The sequence below is a fragment of the Carcharodon carcharias genome, chromosome 30 (assembly GCF_017639515.1).
Source record: "Carcharodon carcharias isolate sCarCar2 chromosome 30, sCarCar2.pri, whole genome shotgun sequence".
NCBI classification, from domain to species: Eukaryota; Metazoa; Chordata; class Chondrichthyes; order Lamniformes; family Lamnidae; genus Carcharodon; species Carcharodon carcharias.
Genome location: NC_054496.1, coordinates 13979666 through 14001046, shown reverse-complemented (window position 1 = coordinate 14001046; position 21381 = coordinate 13979666). Strand labels below are relative to the sequence as shown.

Genomic DNA, 21381 nt, shown 5'->3' with positions numbered 1-21381 from the left:
GCAAGTAGACCTATGATCAAGACGGGGGTGGGGTGGGGTGGGGTGGGGCGCGTTGGAGGCAGGAGCCATAGACTTCGCAATGGCAGTGAAATCAATGCTGCCGCCCAGTCAGTCTGGGCAGCCCTGACTGCCGCTACCGAAGACCAAAAATGGGGTTGGGATGGACGACCGATGTCGGGTGTCCTACTTGGGTGGGGATGGGGATGGGGATTGGTTGGGGGGGGGGGGGGGGGGGGGGGTGAAATGGCAGAAAATCCTGATCACTTTTTTTTTTAAATGGTTAAGGCAGTCCAATATAGAATACATGTTCAGAGACTGTAGCACATTTTGGTGGGATAATTGGGGGGTGGAATAACTATTTGAGTCTATTCTTGTATAGTTTATATATATTTATAAATATTTGAATACATTTATGCAGCCTTTAATGCATTTTATGTATAGTCAATGAGAGGCACTTGTAAAGATAATAGTTGCTGTTTGCATTGCAGATTGTAGTGTTTTTTCAAAAAAAAAAAGTTAATTCTGGGTTTGATCATGTACCATCTTTCTGGTGTGCTATAAGTCCACTGTAACCTTCACCCTTTACTCTTAATACTGGTTAAACAGGTTAAAATCACAGTCCTTATGAAATGCAAATGTGAGATGCTCCCACCAAACTCAAAGCCACATTACCACTGCACAATGTGTGACGGCATTGGGTGCCAATTTGAGTGGAAAAATCGATTCCTATGGCTGGAGAGATCATTCTGAACTGGTTTGTTTTTTTTTTCTTCCTCGAAGTGTCTGAGTTGTCTCAGATGGTTGTGGTTTCTTTTTACAGTTCCCAGTGTTCAGCGATGATGGTGTTTCCCTCCCCCCTCTCTCTTTCTCTCTCTCTCTCTTCCTCTCTCTTTTTCTTTCTTTCTCTCTTTCACTCTTTCTCTCTCTCTCTCTCTCTCTCTCTCTCTGTCAATTTTACTTGTGTCAAGGAAGGTATCAGATGGTCTTGTCGCTGTTCAGTGGGAAAGGCTCGAAACTATCAGAGGAACCAAGACTGTGGAGAGATCAGGAAAACAAGACAGAAATTATTAACAGTACAAGATACAGAGGGAATAGGCTTACTGGTCCATCTCAGCCCATCCATTCACATTCATCTAGCCAGCGATGTCCACGTCCCGTGAAATAATTTTTAAAAAATTCATCGAGTGGGCTTTTGTATTCTTTCAATTATTTGCTTTTTCCACTTTTGTGAGCATTTTATTCACCTCGGTGAGGACAGACAGCGTTGGAAGTCAAACACTTTGCATTTCAGATGTTCAGTGTTGGGCAACAAGAGTCCCAAGTCACGTTGTACACTACGGTTTGGACGCAGAGTGAAGCTCCCTCTGTTTCCCCTCCTCAACCCCAATGCATGCCCTCTGAGGTATCAGTGTGAGACTGTTCCACCTCCCCCATCTGCACTTCTGGTCCTTCTCTGGGTGACACTGGCACTCTCTGAGCTCCTGAGCTCAACCCATTTTAATAAGATAAGATTATAAGAAATAGGAGGAGTAGGCCATTCAGCCCATCGAGCCTGCACTGCCAGTCAACAAGCTCATGGCTGATCTGTTTGTGGCCGTAACTCCTCCAGTGACCCTGGACTCCCTTGTCAACTAGAATACCATCTAACTAAACCTTGAACAAATTCCATGACCCAGCCTCCACTTCCCTCTGAGGAAAAGAATTCCAAAGACTAACAACCCACAGAGGGAAGAAATTCCTCCTCATCTCTGTCTTAAATGGGAAATCCCTTAGATTTAAATTGCACCTTCTAGGTCTCGAATCCCCCATGATGGGAAACATCCTCTCAGATCTACCCTATCAAGCTCCCTCAGAATCCTGTATGTTTCAGGAAGATCACCTCTCATTCTTCCAAACTCCAATGAGTATAGGCCCAGCCTGCTCAACGTTTCCTCATGAGACAAACCCCTTCATCCCAGGAATCAGCCCAGTGAACATTCTCTGAATTGCTTCTAGCGCAGGTATGTGGGAAAGGTTGCCATGAGAAAATGCTTCCTGCATCACCCCTCCAATGGATCATACTTAATTTGCAGAGTCAGGGAACCATCTAGACATACTCATTCTCCAAACTGGAAAGAAAATTTCCAAGAGGGAACACTCTTATGAAATTCCCTCTGAGTGAAAAGTCAAAAGAAAGAGCAGAATTTGAGGACAAGTCCAAAGAAATCTATCCCCCTTTTGATTAATCTCCATCTATCTACCTTAACATTACATTTCTCTCTTTCCATATCTAATTCCCTGCTGGAACACAGTCCACAAAGGGACAACAGGCCCACCCCTCGATGGCACACCTCCTGGTTGACTGAAAACATCATCAACCGCAACCTGGTAACTCACCCGAATAGTAAATGTAGTGTTCAATTGTTCTGTGTTTGATTATGCGAGTCTGTTTACAATTGATGCGCACTATGCTTGATTGATTAAGCCTGGGTGTGGACTCAGAGAAAAGTAGACAAAGCTATAGAAAGAGCTGGAAGCCAGAGCTGTAGCATGGAGTAGACATTTTAAAGCACTGTAAACAAAACCTGTTACACACCTAGAAACTAGAGTCATCTCTGCATAGATTCAGGATCTCAGATATACAACAGTGAAGTCCCAGGTTTCAACCTTCCACAGAAAACCTGGACAACCCTCAACTACTTGAGAACAAGCGCCAGGAAAGACGTGACCGCCTGCTCCACGAGCGGAACGTGAGGAACAGCTCAAACTGTGACTGGGGCCATCCAAGTCAGAACATTGCCCACATACTGAACTCCTGCCCCGAGAGATCCATTCCTGGTGACATCACAATTCACACTGCATCAGCTGAAGCCGTCGAATGGATTGTTAACCTCGACATCAAGCTATACCTGCTTCCCCAGCCACACAAACAAAAAGGGTTGCCTCATGAACTTATCTACAGCATCTATTTCAAAGGCCTTCTCTAGTGACTGATTCTACAGCTCCCCTTGGATTGAAAGGTCCTGCCTAACTTCCTGTCCTATTCCTATTTTCCTAGTTTTGAATTAGTTTTTGTACCCTTCGCCAGAGTGAACAACTTGAGTATAAGCCACCAATCTACACTGGACCGACCATATTCAGTCTTGTCCAGTTACGTTTCACAGGTAATGTCCACAAGGACTTTAACCATGGATCTGTGATAGTGTTTGACCATCTTTGTCTGTATTTTATGAATGTGTTAATCCCATCCTTGGCCAGATATTTCACCACCTCCTTTTCAAAGAGGCTAGTTGACAGATACAATGTTAAGTTGACCATACTCCCAATTAACTGAATGCACGAACAGGAATCAGCCTAGTGAGTCTTCTCTGAACTGCTTCCAGTGCAGGTATGTGGGAAAGGTTGAGATGAGAAAATGCTCCCCACACTACCCCTCCAATGGAACAGACTTAATTTGCAGAGTCAGGGAATCATCTTGACATACTCATTCTCCAAACTGGAAGGAGAATTTCCAAGAGAGAACACTCTTAAGAAATTCCCTCTGAAAGAGCAGAATTTGAGGAAAATTCCAAAGGAATGTAGCGCCCCCCCCCCCACCCCAACCCCGTTTGACCTGAACACTGTTAAAGATGAATGGTGTTGCCTGTGTGCATGTACCTGATGTCTTATTGACCAATTTTATGTTGCCGATGGATTTGCCGACATGTCTCAGGATACTGAGTAACTATGTAGCAGCTAGTGCCGGAGAAGTCAGAGATTTGGGAAACAGGACTGAAATTTGATCCATTTGCGGGGCGAGGAAGAAAGTTCCAGAAGATTTTCTACATGTAATAAATCCCTTCAATGCTCATAAATAATTGCATCTGGGATTGGAATCTGACATCGATGCTGAATGCCTAGTTTGAAATATTTGCGGAAGGTAGTTGTAATCTGTTTCTAATTTGTCTTGCACTCTCATAATACTGCCCTGAGGCCATGGCAGTTGTTCATCTTGCCACCAGGGGTTGCTGTTTCTCTACTCTACTCCCACCACACGTCTCTCCCAGTCAGCTTACTGTTACCAGCAGAGCGGGGGGTGGGGGGGGCGCATTTATGTGTCTTAAATAGGACTGTCCTGACTTCACTTGTGGGAGTGTTTTCTGGGTCTCCTGGTTGTTCCTGAGGCACCCTCAATGCAAATATTACATAAGGAGGTTCTAATAAATACTTGCAAATCATCGGTTGATGCATTTGGATTGTTGTCAGTCCTTAACAACTTTAATGAGCTCAATTCACCAAGAGGAAGAAGTAAAAATAAAGGGCTTCATTTGAACTCTGTGTAATTGGATGGATTCTGAGTGAGTTAAAATCTTGCCCGTAACTTATCTCTGTCAATCTGTATCTCTCCCTCTCTCTCTCTATCTAATCAATCTCTCTCTCACTCCCAAAATGAGGAAGCTGACTGAAGCTCACTTAATCACAATCTGTGAGGACCAATTAGACAATTAAAGAAGGCAGGTATTAAAGGGAGGGAGAGGGAGGGGCAATGGGATAAATCACAAAGGGTTAACATGCAGGTACAGCAAGTAATTAGGAAGGCAAATAGAATGTTGGCCTTTATTGCAAGTAGGATGGAATATAAAAGTAGGGAAGTCTTGCTCCAATTGTACAGGTTGGTGAGACCACATCTGGAGTATGGTGTACAGTTTTAGTCTCCTCACTTAAGGAGGGATGAACCTGCATTGGAGGCAGTTCAGAGGAGGTTCACAAGGCCGATTCCTGGGATGAAGGGGTTTCTTAGGAGGAAACATTGAGGCCCGTTGGGCCTATGCTCATTGGAGTTTAGAAGAGGTGATATATGATGCTGAGGGGACTTGACAGGGTAGATGCTGAGATGATGTTTCCCCTCATGGGGGAATCTGGAACCCGGGGGCAAAGTTTAATAATAAGGGGCCTCCCATTCAAGACAGAGATAGGGAGGAATTTCTTCTCTGAGGGTCATTGGTCTTTGGAATTCTCTTCCTGAGAGAACAGTGGAGGCTGGGTCATTGTATATACTCAAGACGAAGTTAGACAGACTTTTGATGGGCTGCTTTGGGGACACACAGGAAAGTGGAGTTAAAGGCACAATCAGATCAGCCGTGATCTTACTGAATGGTAGAGCAGGTTTGATGGGCCAAATGGCCTACTCCTGCTCCTATTTCTTAAGTTATGAACTTACAATGAAAAAGGATTGTTCTGAGATGGAGTTACCACCAACAGAGTTTCCTTCTGTACTGAAATTTCCATTTTCCTATTCTGGTGACCTGCCTGCACTAAGATAACTGCACAAAATCCAATGAATCATTTACAAACTCGCAAGTATTGGCAGTGCTGAGTTTGCAGCATTAACGCTGGAGTTCCTGTGCCTCTTGTTAAATGGCAAAGAGCAAAGGACAAGCATTGAGTCAATGACAATGCCGAGGCCTAAATAAATGACCAAATAGGGTATTGAAAACCCATACCAATGATCTTCTGCAAGTAATGCTGGTTGCAGTGGAGTGTTAGCTGGTAGTTTTAATTAGGCATTTCATTTTACTTAAATAAGACATTTTTAAAAATTATGTTTATTTTAATATGGTTTTCCAGCTGAAGGACATCAGCACTGGAGATTGAAATGCTTTCTGCACCTAAAATCAACTTCTGGGACTTCCTGATCAGTTGTAAGAATGATTAAAATAAATTTAGCACTCTCCGTTACTCTGCCCCAATAATGTGCCCTAATCGCTACCCTCAGGTGGCATTTATATGACCCTCTCATGTTGACTCAAAGCAGTTTTGGGTGGGCCTTAGAATCTGATTGGTAGGCAGGTGTGGGAAACCAAGTACATTAAAACTCTGAGGTGTGGGTTGTCTGGTAGCATCGATTTGTGTTACATGGAGCTACTCTCCCACAACTCACCAATGTAAACTCAAAAAACCAAAACTCGGAGATTCCCCCCTGCCCCCTCCACCTCCCAACCCTGAGTTTGTGTGGGGTGGGAGGAGATTGGGAGGGGGTGCTGGAGTTTAACCATGTCTACCCACACAAGACTGATAAATGTGCATTTATATAATACCTCGTCACACCTTCAGACCATTCCAAAGCCAATGGGTTACCTTGGAGATCATTTGTTTAATAGCTATATATTGCAGCCACTGGCAGTGGACGAGGAAGTGATGAGCTAACCTAGGTTTGGTGGTGTAGGGTGGGGGTGAATGTTGGCCAGAAGATGTGGGAGACCTTGGGATCCTTTACATCAACCTGAACAGACAGACAGGGACTCACTTTAATATCTCACTCACTGGGACACTGGCCTCCAGCATCCCAACAACTCCTGTCCTCCCAAGCCCCATAAATTGGCCTGTCCGTGAAAATGCCCAGGAATATGACGTCACAGTCAACCAGTGCAAAGAACCCCCAACACCAAGCCCTTCAATCGCAAAGCCTGCCCCGTTCCTCCATAGCAGGGGGGAAGGCGTTAACAAACTGAAAGTTCATTCCAGATTGGTATCTATGCAATTAACAAAAAGGACCTTCCGGAAAAGTCTGGGAGGATATAGTCCCATGGACCTCTCCAATGGCCAAATGAAATTGGCTCCTGCCTAAAATGGTAACATTGGGATCACTTTAGGCCTGAGGCTTTAGAGGCCTGTTATTACCTGAGGAACCAGAGCTCACCAGGTCTTCAGAAGATGGGAGGAATCCCAGAATGTATAGCCATTCGGCCCAAGTGGTTCTTGCCCTCCCACCCGTCAACATATTCTTCTAATCCTTTCTCCCTCATGTCTAGCTTCCCAGTAAATGATCTATGCTATCTGTCTCAACCACTTTTTGTGATAACAAGTTCCACATTCTCACCACTCTCTGTGTCTCCTGAATTCCTTATTGGATTTATTAATGGCTATTGTTTACTTATGACCCCTGGGTTTGCTCTTCCATTACAAATGTACCTAGGCCCTGATCATTGAGACTATTTCCTTAGTGCTTATTGTTCAACCAAACTTGTTAAAAGTTTGATGTATCAGAGCAGTTGCATTAGCTGAGGGAGGGAGGGAGGGAGGGAATTTGCTCGATGTTATGGTCTGTACCATTTTATCCAAGCGCTCACTCTTACACAAGACCCTCAGACAGATGCCATTCATGAAATCATGAACTTGGCTCATTTTGGTTTTCACATGGGTTCAAACTTTTTCAAAACTGGAACAAGCCACCAGATTCCAACCAGTCTCCATGGATGTCTCCTCTGTGGGCACCAGTGAGGAAGCTGGACTGGGTCTCATAAGTCGGACATCTATCGGTATAGCGAGAGGGAGGAGCAGCCGACTCTCAATTGCAAATGGGAAGGCCTTAGGTTTCAACGTGGACTCAGCGAGTAAGGGCTGCTGACCTATTCCATGAGGTGTCATCACATGACTTTGCTGCCCCTCCACTCTACACACCACGCACACCCCCACCACCCCCGGCCCCCCCACCGCCATTAGTCACTCAAACTGTTCATCCTCACAGTCCCCTGTTTTCCTGCAGCCAGTTGGAAAGTGGACGGCCTCTTCATTATCAAATTGGAGGATTCTAGGCGGCCCATCAAATTGCTATGGTAACCATCTCAGATATTATTATCATTTGCCAAAGTACGTTTTTATCCTTTCGTGGGGCGTGGGCAAGTCCAGCACTTGTTGCCCAAGACCTAAGGGGCTTGTTTGACCATTTCGGAGGGCATTTAAGAGTCAACCACATTGTTGTGGGTCTGGAGTCACGAGTAGGCCCAGACCAGGTAAGGATGGCAGTTGTCCTTCCTTAAAGGGTGTTAGTGAACCAGATGGGTTTTTTTTTAGTAACATCATTACTGACATTTTTAGTGGCCATCATTACTGAGAAAATAGTTTTATATCCCAGTTTTATTAATTGAATTTAAATTCCACCAGCTGCCTTGGTGGGATTTGAACCCATGTCCTAAGCGCACTAGCTCTGACTTACTAGTCCCTGTCACAATTACCACTTCACCACCATCTTCCATCTGCCTGGGCCCTAAGCTCTGAACTTCCTTCCCTGAACCCTCTCTGCCTCTCTCTCTCTTTCTCTCTCTGTTAAGACACTCCTTAAAACCTAGCTACGTGACCAAAGTCCCTAGCTGTCCTATCACGTGGATCGATATCAAATTTTCTGGGCCCCGTGAAGGACTTTGAAATGTTTTACCAAGTTAAAGGCACTACATAAATGCAAAGTTGTTGCTGTTATTGTTGCAGCTCTCCAAAGGAGAGCGCTGCCAGTCAAATGAACTGATCACAGGTAGGTTGAGGGTTAAGACTGTGCCTGACGACAGAGCCCATGACTTTAAGATTCAGGTCCATTGAGGCCCACATGATACACATTCACACGTTATCCCATCTCCCAGTTCAGCCTGAGAAAATGCAGAATGCTACACTGCGCCCTTGAAGTCAGCACATTCCTGCACACCTCCCATGTGTCACTGCAGTTTACAGCTGCTAAATCCCCTGCTCTCCTCCCTTTTTTTTATATTTAATTCCTTCACTGCTGGCTTTCTACACACTGCAGCTCTAGTGCAACACAGTAATCCTCAGCTCAAACTGTGCCTTATTGATTACTTTGGTCTATTGTCTGCTTATTAACGTCCCTCCCGCACCCTTGCACCCCACCCCACCCCACCCCCCACACACACACATCCAAGTTCAAGTTCAACTACGTGTTACATCATGTCTGGTTGCTGTGGGTTACCAGACAGATTAGACGTGACTGTCACGAGCAAAGAAACTTTTTTCTCTCTCGCTCTCTCTCTCTCTCTCTCACTCTCCCCACCCACAAAGCCTTCAAACCAAGGCCTCTGATGCTGCCAGCACATTATTAAGTATTCATGAGGTTCTGCTGTATGGTGAAGAAGAACTATGACTCTGTGTGTGTGTGTGTGTCTGTGAGAGAGAGTTTATGTGTGTGTGTGTGTATGTGTGTGTGTGAGTGTGTGTGTGTGTGTGTGTGTGTGTGTGTGTGAGTGTGTGTGTGTGTGAGAGTGTGTGTGAGAGAGTGTGTGTGTGTGTGTGTGTGTGAGAGAGAGTGTGTGTGAGAAAGTGAGTGTGGGTGTGTGTGTGTGTGAGTGTGTGTGTGTGTGAGAGAGTGTGTGTGTGAGAGAGTGTGTGTGTGTGTGTGTGAGAGAGAGTGTGTGTGTGTGTGTGTGTGAGAGAGAGTGTGTGTGAGAGAGTGTGTGAGTGTGTGTGTGTGTGTGTATGTGCGTGAGTGAGAGTGTGTGTGTGTGAGTGAGAGAGTGTGTGTGTGTGTGAGTGAGTGTATGTGTGTGTGTGTGTGAGAGTGTGTGTGTGTGTGTGTGTGTGTGTGTGTGTGTGAGAGTGAGAGTGTGTGTGAGAGTGAGTGTGTGTGTGTGTGTGAGAGAGTGAGAGTGTGTGTGTGAGAGTGTGTGTGTGTGTTTTTGACACTTGGCTTAAAAAAATGGAGGAGAGGGAGATGGGGAATGAAAACCAGCTTTTAATCTTGGCCCGCGAGAGTTTATTTTTCAGAAATCTGAACCAGCTTAAGGAAATCTCTTTCAACATCACCGTTAGTTACTCTGAGCTGTACTTTAACCCCACAGTTACTGAATTCATTTTAGAACTCTAACTTTTTGCCCCTCTTCCCCCCCAGAATTGCTCCTCTTCCAAGCTGCTGTGTTGCCCGCAGATGCCACCGTGTCCAAGTGTCCATTTTGTCAGAAGCTGGATGGTCAGTGTTGTTTGACTATTCGACTAAGGGAGGCAGATCTGATCCTGGTGCGATTTCTCTCACACACAAGCACGTAGGCACATGTGAACACAGGCAGGCACGATCAAGCACGCATGTTCACGTGCATGCACACATATACACACAAGTAAACATGCATGTGCAAACACATGCACACTCTCTCTTACCAGCAGTTGCTAGTCAAGAAACATACAAATTTCACAACAGCAGGAGCCAATTTCATCCACTGTACCTGTGCTCATCCAAATTCTACAACAAAACTATCTACTCCAATTTCATTTCTGTTGTTGTGAAACCCTGTTTTATATCAAAAAATTATTTCTGGACTTGTTGGCTCGAAAGCCCTAACTAATTTTTTTTAAAAGACCAAAGCCACATTCCAGTGATTTGGGCCCACGGTCAATGATGGCTGCATATTTGCATCACTGCATCTTCTGCATTCCAAAACTATTGAAATGGAGGCAACCTGTCTGCAAAGCAGCACCAGGAATGACTGCCTTGAAGGAATGAATGAAGGCCATCTCTTATCTTTTTAGCAAAGCAATCACCTGGTTACTCAACTGGGTGGAGACAAACCATTAGATATAATCACTTGGCATGGCATTGAGTAAATCGTTGGGTCTGTAGCCTGACAAATCTCTAGATCCAGATGGGCTTCACCCTAAGGTCTTGAAAGGAGTGGCTGATGAGGTAGTTGATGTACTGGTTTTAAATTTCCAAAGTTCCCTCGAATCGGGGAAGGTTCCATTAGATTGGAAAGTAGCAGATATAACTACTTTATTCAAAAAGAGAGACAGAAAGCAGGAAACTATAGGCCAGTTAACCTAACATCTGTCATAGGGAAAATGTTAGAAACTATTATTAAAAATATTATAGCAGGGCACTTAGAAAAAATCAAGGCATCAGCAGAGTCAACATGGATTTGTAAAAGGGAAATCATGTTTAACCAATTTATTGGAGTTATTTGAAGGAGTCACATGTGCTGTGGATAAAGGGGAACTGGTGGATGTTCTGAACTTAGATTTCCAGAGGGCATTTGATAAAGTGCCACATTAAAGGTTATTGCAGAAAATAAAAGCTCATGGTGTAGGGGGTAACATATTGGCATGGATAGAAGATTGGCTCGCTAACAGAAAGCAGAGAGTTGACATAAATGGGAATTTTTCTGTTTGGCAGGATGTGACGAGTGGTGTGCCACAGGAATCAGTGCTGTAGCCTCAATTTTTACAATTTATATAAATAGCTTGGATGAAGGGACCAAAGGAATGGTGGCTAAGTTTGCTGATGACACAAAGATAGGTAGGAAAGTAAACTAGGAAGAGGACTTAAGGAGGCTACAAAGTGACATAGATAGGTTAAGTGAGTGGTCAGAGAATTAGCAAATGGTGTATAATGTGGGCAAATGTGAAATCGTTCATTTTGGCAGGAAGAATAAAAAAGAAGCTTATTATATAAATGGGTAGAGATTGCAGAGCTCTAAGATTCAGAGGGATCTGGGTGTCCCAGTGCATGCATCACAAAAGGTTAGTGTGCAGGTACAGCAGGTAATTAGGAAACTAATAGAATGTTATCATTTAATGTGGGGGGAATTGAATACAAAGGTAGAGAGGTTATGTTTCAGTTGTACAGGGCACTGGTGAGACCACATCTGGAGTACTGAGTACAGTACTGGTCTCCTTATTTAAAGAAAGATGTAAGTACATTAGAAGCAGTTCAGAGAAGGTTTATTAGACTAATACCAGGAATGGGTGGGCTTGTCTTAAGAGGAAAGGCTGGGCAGGTTAGGCTTGTATCCACTGGAATATAAAAGAGTAAGAAGCGACTTAATTGAAACCTTTAAGCTCCTTAGAGGTCTTTACAAGGTGAATGTGGAAAGGATGTTTCCTTTTGTGGGAGAATCTAGAACTGGGGGTCACTGTTTTAAAATAAGGGCTCGCTCATTTAAGACAGAAATGGGGGGAAATTTTTTCTCTCAGAGGGTTGTGAGTCTTTGGAACTCTCTTCCCCAAAAGGTGGTGGAAGCAGAGTCTTTGAATATTTTTAAGGCAGAGCTAGGTAGATTCATGATTAACAAGCGGGTGAAAGGTTATTGGGGTAGGCAGGAATGTAGGGTTGAGGTTACATTCAGATCAACCATGATCTTATTAAATGGCAGATCAGGCTCAAGGGGCCGAGTGGCCTACTCCTGCTCCTAATTCGTATGTTTGTATCTAAGCTGGAATACACTAGACATGGCCATATTTGGGTCACTGGGCAGTTGGAGAGAGGTCATGAAAGCACCTGCTTTCTTGCAGAACAGAACAAGCAACTGAGACGCTGAAGGAACAGGGCCCTGAGCTGGTTCCTACCCTCCATCCTCTATCTAACTTGTAAGTTTTGAACCATGACTGCTGATTTTGACGACATAGGCACTTCCAGACAGAGACTTTAAAAAGAACTCCAACCCAGGACGGCTGTCTCCAGAAGAACAGATGAATCATCCATCCGTAGCTTTAAACCAACTCGATGCCCAAAGCAGAAGGACCACCCAATGAATGCAACAGGATCACAGAGTTCAGCTTGAATCCGGTCGAGTCACCAACCTTCAAGAGCTGCGCCCCCCACCGCCCCCCCCACACCCCCACTTTATTTTCCTGGACTCTAAATGCACTACTTAATCATCCTCCCTACTCTGTGATCTATGTGTGTGTGTGTGTGTGTGTGTGTGTGTGTGTGTGTGTGTGTGTGTGTGTGTGTGTGTGTGTGTGTGTGTGTGTGTGTGTGTGTGTGAACTTCAAGTGAGTGTGTGTGTGTGTGTGTGTGTGTGTGTGTGTGTGAACTTCAAGTGAGTGTGTGTGTGTGTGTGTGTGTGTGTGTGTGAACTTCAAGTAAGTGTGTGTGTGTGTGTGTGTGTGAACTTCAAGTGAGTGTGTGTGTGTGTGAGAGAAAGCCAGAGTGTTTTTAGGGTTTTTCTTAGACCAGGTTAAGGACCATAAAAAAATGACACATTTTTCTTTTTAAAAACCCAAGAAAACCTATCTGAATGTGTCTTTTGTGTCATAGCATGTAAACAGTTAAACACTCAATGGAATTGGCAAGTATATCCATTTAAAAGAAAAGCTGTGGTCAAACAAGGGGAGGGAAAAGAGGGAAGTCATTCAACCCCTCCTCACCTGATCGTAACACTATTCTCTTCCTCTGTATCCTGTAATACTTTCCTCCTTCTTCCAGTATATATCCAATTCCCTCTAAAGAATTGAATTGAAGCTGTTTTTTATTCCTTTATTGCAAGCTTGGTGGTGCAGGGGCCAACTATCACTCCTGGCTCTGACTCTGATGCATACCTGAGACTTTCCTGCTCGAGTTGGCACCGAGCAGCACTCTTCACTGCAACCAGAAGACTGAGTATGATGGTGGACTGGGAATAGAGAGCTCTACTCCAAAGAACATCTCAGGGCATAGGCACAAATTGCCACGAACCACAAACGCAAAGTACTTCAAGCGTTGTGAACAGCAGCATTTTCCAGGAGAACGATCTGGTCGCTATCTGGTATGGTTTCTTTTGGGCAACAATCAGCAGAGGCCTAAGAGAAGGTGGTTGGCAGAGGCTTACACAAGCAGGCTGGAGGATGGCACAGACCTACAAGCAGGCTGGAGGATGGCACAGGCCTACAAGCAGGCTGGAGGATGGCACAGGCCTACAAGCAGGCTGGAGGATGGCACAGGCCTACAAGAAGGCTGAAGGATGGCACAGGCCTACAAGCAGGCTGGAGGATGGCAGAGGCCGACAACAGACTGGAGGTTGTCAGAGACTGACACAAGCTGGGCTGTAGGTTGGCAGAGTCATACGCAAGAAAGCTGTAGGTTGGAAGAGGCCTATATGCAGGCTTTAGGCCTGACGGGGCCTGTGAGCAGGCTGTTTAGCAGAGACCTGAGGGTAGAATGCCCTCTTGTTGGGAGATGGTATTTGACATGTGAGGATTAGACATCCTGAGAGCATTTTTATGAACAAAAAACTCCTAGAAGCTGAAAATCTCAAGTTAGAAGAGGAAAACAGGGGCAATTCTGTTCAGTGGTTTCACTGAAACATTAACCGGCCTACTTCTTCAGGCACTTTTCTGATATACCCAGAGACTAACGTCAAGGGCTGCCTCTAAGTGTAGATCTCCTTCCTACATTTAAGCCAACCTGCTCTCCTACTCACCGCTTTGGCCAGCCAGGCCCTTGTCTGTCCTCCAATGGACTCAAAGGGGTGCTGAGGTGCAGGGTGGCACCAGAAGTGGACGATAAATAGAGAAATCCCAGCTCTGGCCAGCAGGGAGCAGTGCGCAGCTTGCCCATTAAAGCCCATGCCATGAGGCAACTTTTAATGCCAGAGTGCAGACGCATGGACACACGGAATGGGCTCAGTGGGTTTAGAACACTGTGAATCAGGAATCGCCGCTTTATTTGAATAGACGGAGCATGGCACGGCCATTCTTGTTAACGTGTGTGGCCGTCAACAGCGTTACTGTTACACAACCACACATTTCAGACAATGCATGACCTGCACTGCCCTCCAGTTGCTGCTTGAGGTTCTCTTAAAATGATCTACAAACACAATGGTGGGAAAATGGTTGCATATTGAATCTATTCAATATAACAAGGCATGGGTCCAAACCATTAGTGCACTGAGCGTTAATGGTTACCATTCAGTATGCCTTATCTAAATGTCACAAGTTATGTGTGGTTTTATTGCACAAGCCAAGAGCTCCTCAAAAACCCATCAACATTAGTTTGCGAGCCAGTTGCAAAGGGCTTCTCCACCAGTCAAATGTAACCTTGCGTACAGCTGTTTCCGATCAAGCATTCTTTACAAGTTTCAGTAGAGTAAGCACTTCTAATTTAAGTATGGATTTGAACGGGAGAAAGAGAAATCTTGCATTTGCGAGGCGCCTAAGCATGACCACGGCACGTCAGAGCTGATGCAGTATAGTCAATGTAGAAAATGCAGAAGCCAATTTTCACACAACAAGATCCTACAAGCAATAAGGAGATAAGGGCCAGAGTGTCTGTTTCTATTGACTTTGCTTGAGGGAGGAACATTGGTCAGGGTTTTGGGACAAGTCTTATCCTTCTTAGGATAGGGCCATGAGATGTAGTCACTGTTGTAATGCAGGAAACGAGGGAGCCAATTGTGCACAGAAAGCTCCCAAATACAGTGTGGCAATGACCATATCATCTGTCCGTTTGCCTTTAAAGTGATGTTGGCTGTGGGATAAACATTGGTCAGACCGCTTCATATCCAACTAATTATTTTAAGGTTCACTGACTGTTTCTATGTGGGTAAAATGCAGCCGTTTTATAGAAAGCAAGATTCTACAAACAACAATGAACAGTTTTTTTTTATATAGTTTTCATCCTATTGCCATTGGTGGGAGCTTGCTATGTGTGCATTGGTTTCCCACCTAACAGCAGTTGAGGGATGAATGTTGTCCAAGGTACCGGGAGAACTCTTTGCTAAGCTTTAATTAGCATCATGGGATATTTAACTCCAAACTGAGCCGCAAGAAAAGGTTGATGGATCCACTGCTTAAAATCTAACCCTCCAAGGAGTCAACACTGCCCCCCAACCCCCCCACCCTCAGCTGACATTCTGGCCCTCAAGGCCTAGATTGTGGCTCAATTCACAACTCTGTCAGATTCATGAACCAAAACTTAGTTGACTCTGCCAAATAAAGGAGGCTTCATCACTCTATCCCTCATCTGGCATTTTTATATTGAGGACTGAGCTAAACGATTGGCATCCATTTTGCCTGGCAATGTTCTCAAAGTGCTGTCACTGGCCTCGTGGCTCCTGCTACCACTAGGCCGTGCGGCCAGCACCATTTTAAAAGGGGCCGGGTGTCCAAAGTCCCTGTGGCAGGGGACAGGCTCCCCTTGAATATGGAAATGGTGATCCTACAACTGGCGATGGAACAAAAGAGGCCAGCTAAAGGTTATTGTTAATGTATTTGCAGCCCCAAGGCTCACCAAATAACCTGGGATGCTGATCGTGATGCCTCCCTTTGGTGGCTCACCAGCCAGATTTAACTAAGGCCAGAGCATCAACCCAGTAGGGTTGGTAAGCGAGGGTCTCTTCACTGCCAGAACAGGCAGTCGAACAACACTCTCCACTAATTAGTACCCCCACAAAGGTCAACATCGACTCCATGGTCCATCCCATCCTTGCCAATGCTCCTGGAGTTGGTTGCCATGGTGAATATGGAGAACTACATGAGTTGGAGTAAACCGCTAAACCAAGAGGCGCAGGGTTGGCTGGCTAAAGATGCAACCCCTAAAGAGAGGACAGAGAGAAGCACAAAGTAATTTCTATGTCGGGCTGGAAATATTCGAGCATTTGTTTCTTGTTTCCTGTTTGTTCTGGGGGTTCGGACATGGCTGGCGCAGCCACGTTTACCGCCCATTCCCAAGATTACAAAGAGCCAGGACACAGCAGCTGCATCAAAATTGCGACCAGAGTCGACACCCTGATGCTTAAGTGAGTCACAGCAGAGGAGTTAATGGCACCAGATGCAATAGTTCCAATCGACTGACACAATCTGCCCTTTACTGAGTCATGACAGAGATACCAGGGAGAAAGTTACAAAGTGAAATCTGACATGAATTTCTGGACCAAACCATGAACTGCAAAAGCAGTGCTCAAGAGATATTTTTTTGGACAGAATCCAAAAACTGAGATTGGATTATGAACTTTAATTCACTTCCAGGGTGACTTTTAGAAAAAAAAAACCTCTGGTGAAAGTTATCTCCCCAGTGGTATTGCGGGCAAATGCAATTCACTATGTGGTGCGAGGCATCTCAGACCGAAAAGGCTCTGGGTTCAGCCTCTGGCCGATGTTGAGCAAGTTGATCTCAACCCAGATGACTGAAAGGGAACTCCAACTGGCCTGCAGCAAGAATCAGTTAAACAACGAGAACCAATTGGCTGTTAAGTTCTTTACGAGATCCAGAGGTCACAAAAGGTGCTAAATATATGCAAATCCTTTTTGTTTTCACATATCTGCCACTGTTTTCCTCAGAAATCTGCTCCATCCACATTTCCGAAAGGAACAGGCTCTGTAAAATAGTCAATGCTTGTAATTATGACCTCCTCCCAACGGTGGCGCTACAGTACCTCAACCGGATGGCTGGTTTGTCACCCCAGCGTGACATGTTTACACAGTTTCCATTATAAGCGCGGGGTTTTGGAAATTTATACAGGGAGAAAGCTGAGGGGAGTTGCACGTAGGCTTGAACATCGGCGGCTCCCAATCGAGCGGCGTAACTTGGGCCCAAACACTGGACGTGAGTGCAAGCAGCATTCCCATCAATCACTCCCCTACCAGGAGGCTAATTGTGAGAACCCTCTCCACCACCGCCCCCCCCAACAACCCCCGTACAATCCCTAGTAAAGATCTCCTCATGTACTCAAGATAGTCGCGGACTTGATGAGAGAAGGAATGATAATGTAGTGAGCATATATATCTGCTCTCTGGCTGGTTCGCATTTTCCAAGATAAAAGACAGATTTTTTTTTTTCAAAGAAACCCATTGTGCAAAATATTATTTTGTCAAGGTAATTTTCCTTCGCCTCTGACCCAGCGATGGTCGCTATGTAATGATACACATTCACAAAATGCATGACACATGCAACATCCAAAGGCCAGATGTTCCCACTTGGCACAGCCATCCCCGCTGAAACATTCTCTTTTTTTTCAGCTGCGTGTCTGACTTGCTTTCCCTTTCACCCCGAGCTGCTCCATTTTCAAAGTTTTCTCATTTTCCACCCATCTACTTTCTCTCCTCCAGGGAAAAAAAGTAAAAGAAAGTCTCAACAAGACATAAAATCACCAGCAGGCTTGACGAGGCCCTCCTTGCCTTGGGCGATGGGGGTTCCTGTGGACTGGGCAAGTCCGAGGGTTAGGTGGAGGGGATAGTCAGAGAGAGTGTACGGGACAGATTCTCTTAGTTTGGAGCCAGAGGCCGTACAGTTCCCCTCCAAGCCACAAACCATCCTGACTTGGAATATATCGGCCGTTCCTTCACTGCCGCTGGGTCGAAATCCTGGAACTCCCTCCCTAACAGCGCTGTGCGTGTACCTACACCACATGGACTGCAGCGGCTCCAGAAGGCGGCTCACCACCACCTTCTCAAGGGGCAATTAGGGATGGGCAATAAATGCTGGGCCCAGCCAGCAACACCCACATCCCACAAAAGAATAATTGTAAAGAAGTACTGACCACACAAGGCAGGGGGTGTGAAGGGACGGTGGAAAAGTGGATGTGTGTTTGAGATCAACGTGAGACAACAGAGAAAGCTTGACATCTGACCAAGTAACACCTCTCTCTCTCTCTCTCTCTCTCCCTTCACTCCCTCCTTGATCCATTTAAAAGGAAGCAGTACATTTGCTACTAGGGTGAGATGAAGAGGGTAAGACAGAGGCACACGTGGATCATAAACACTAATATAGACCAGTGGGGCCAAATAGCCTGTACGTTCTATTTGTTTAACTCTGCCCTATTTTTCCCTCTGTTTGATCTGTGCCATCATCTACTCATCTGAACTCTCTTTTTCCTGTTCAGTTGTACATATCTTACACCACATCTTGCCCACTGCCTTGGCTTACACTGAATTCCAGATTCATCATCCCTCCTCCCACTGTAATCCATTCCTCCCCAGTTCCTCAAAATGGTGGAACTCCGCACCTGCTCCAGCCTTCCCTTCCTCCAACCACCCATGGGCTTCAGAACTCAATGCTTGGCACCCCCTAATCACTCCTCTCCAGGACTCAATTTCACCACAGATACTAATCTGATGAAGCGATCTTGGCTCACGGGGACATAAGATTATTAGAGGAAGAAAGCCATGCATTTCTAGAGTGCCTTTCACCACCACTGGACATCTCAAAGTGCGTTACAACTAGTGAAGTACTTTTGAAGTGTAGTCACTATTGTAATGGGATGCAGCAATCAACTTGTACCCAGCAAACGTCCACAACAGCAATGTGAAGATGACCTGATATTCTGTTTTTGTGATGTCGATTGAGGGATCGATATTGGCCAGGACACCAGGCAGCACTCTAACTTTTTCAATAAAGTACTATCAGATCCTTTATGTCCACCAAAGGGGGCAGATAGAGCCTCATTTTAATGTCTCATCCAAGGATGACACCTCCAACAGGGCAGCACTCCCTCACTGACACTCTGGAGTGTCAGTCTGGAGCGGGACTTGAGCTCAGAACCTTGTAACTCGGAGGCGAGAGCCAACTGATCCACGGCTGACAGAAAAGTTAGGAACAGAAATAGGCCATTCAGCCCGTCGAGCCATTCACTTCACGGCTGATCTCCCACTCAGCTCCATTAAGCCTTGTGGCTCCATATCCCTTGATACGCTTATATAACAAACTGTCTTGAAAGTCTTCAAAGCTACAATTGTCCCTTAGTATCCTCACTGTTTTAAGGGAGAGTGTTCTTGGATTACTACCACCTTTTGTAGGAAAATGACTATAGACGTGATCTAGACTGTGCAGTGCAGTACAGAGGGTGTGCTACGTTGTTTTTCAAAGGAGATTTTGACCCCAGATCTTGTCTGCCTCAACTGAATGCTCTATGCCCAAAGCACTATTTAAAGAAGTGATCCAGGCAGCCTGGCCAACATTCCTCCCTCAAGCAAAGTCAACAGAAATGATTACCTGGATATCAACCTCATTTCATGTTCGGTGCAGTCTTGCTGTGCATACAGGTCACTACATTTGCCTCCACAGCAACAGGGATGGCAGTTCAAAAGTAGTCACCTGGTAGCACAGAACTTGAATCTTGTTGAAAACAGAGATATGTTGTCAAAGCTTTTCATCTTGCACTCATCAGGACAAACATAAGAGTTACATATGTCAAACGATAACCACAATTTATACTACAGGAGAGAAGGGTGCTGATTGGTTGGCAAGTTGGCTCTGATTGGCTGAGGCCGCGTTGCCATGGGAAAAGCATTGGGGAATGATAGGCTCCCCAAGCTCCCGGGTAAGTCAAAAAAGGCACAAGGCTTGAACATATTCCTTTTATTTGCAGAGAACAGGTCCCAGCATGAGCGTATATTGATTCCAGCAAGCGTTAGCGAGCCAGGTTACAAGCTCAGCTGATTATTTTTGGGAGCCTATAATTTCCTTTGCTTCTCTATGGCAACGCCTTGGCCAATCAGAGTCATTCTACCAACCAATCACCACTCTTTTCTCCTGTGGTATAAATTGTTGTGTTTGTTTAAAATTTGGTATTCGTGCATTTGGCCTGATGAGTGCAAGATGAGAAACTTTGGCAACACGTCTCTCTTTTCAGCAATATTCAAGTTCAAAAGTAATTCACTGGCCATAAAGTGCTTGGGGCTATATTGATGCAAGCTCTTGGAGGAGTGATCAGCTCGCGCACATTCAAACAATCACTGCTCCTTCTCCAGCATGTGGAATATTAGTTTAATTTTTACCGAGACGGGTATTTTTCCAACAAAGCAACATTCCCAGATGCAGAACAAAGAGTGGAAGAGGCGGCTCTAACCCAGGAGTCACATAGGGTACTTAAATAGACAATGTACTTGCTTCAAAGTAGGTTTCCATGAAATTTCAATGCAATGTATATTACACCAATGATTCATTGTAAAGATTTATAAAGTTTCAACACTAAATGCTTCCAGATGGGTTAGTACTATGCAATCACAGATAGCCAACAGGGGGTGCTTAGAAATTGCTCAATAACGCCAAATGCAGAGCTTCAAACTATTTGTATTAACCTGGTCTATGCTTATTTGAACAGTTAGAAAACTCAACTGTACCCTAACTCCTCCCCTGCCTTCCACATACACATTGCCAGCAAGCCTGCTGCGCTCCTCAATAACACTGAGAATTGCCACATTCTAATCCTTTTTTTCTCTTTTCATTCATGAACATGTGGGACGCTAGCTTTGGGATATGAGTGACACACCTATCTCGATTTCTGGGAAACTGGATTAGGCTTCCAGGGAGCGTTTCTGCTTCACCAAGCCCAGGCAGCAGGGTGTCCTGCTACAAACTGTGTGGGGGTGTGGGGGGGGGGGGTTGGAAAATTGGGTTGATCTTAAGACTGCACTGGCAACGAAGGGGAAAGGGCAACACCAGAACCCATGAGGATGCACATCTACATCTGCACATATTACAAAGTATTCACAGCCCAGAAACGGGACATTCAGTCCGACAGGTCAATGCTGCTGCTCGTGCTCTACACAAGCCCCTGCCCACATCGCTTCATCTCACCCCCATCAACAATCCCTTTCCCCTTCATGTGTGTATCCAGCTTTCCCTTAAATGCATCTATACTATTCGCCTCAACCACTCACTGTGGTAACAAGTCCCAGATTCTCACCACTCTCTGGGTAACGAAGTTTCTCCTGAATTCCCTATTAGATTGATGATGTTGGGGAGGTCCTGTGGCATAGTGGGTAGTGACCCTGCCTCTCAGCCTGAAGTTCTGGATTCAAGTCGACTCGAAGGCTGAGGAAGGTGCATTCGTAACACAGCCAAAAAGGTTGAGTATCAACCAGAAACTCCTTCCAACATACACCAGTGGCCGGAGGTAAGAGCAGGAGCGACTCCTGATCAGCCATGTGATGGAAAGAATGTTGGAGCCTCTACAA

At 45.3% G+C, this 21381-nt stretch overlaps 1 protein-coding gene across 3 annotated transcripts in view; it reads right to left on the bottom strand.

Annotated features, from left to right (window-relative positions):
• Positions 1-713: 713 nt before the first annotated feature.
• Positions 714-21381, bottom strand: part of nfixb (nuclear factor I/Xb) — a 376050-nt gene continuing 355382 nt past the window's right edge. For all 3 annotated transcript variants that reach the window (XM_041177033.1, XM_041177034.1, XM_041177035.1), the window contains one exon: positions 714-1033. In XM_041177033.1, the coding sequence (XP_041032967.1) occupies positions 1019-1033 (15 nt within the window). In that variant the 3' untranslated portion in view covers positions 714-1018. The remainder of the gene's footprint in view (positions 1034-21381) is intronic.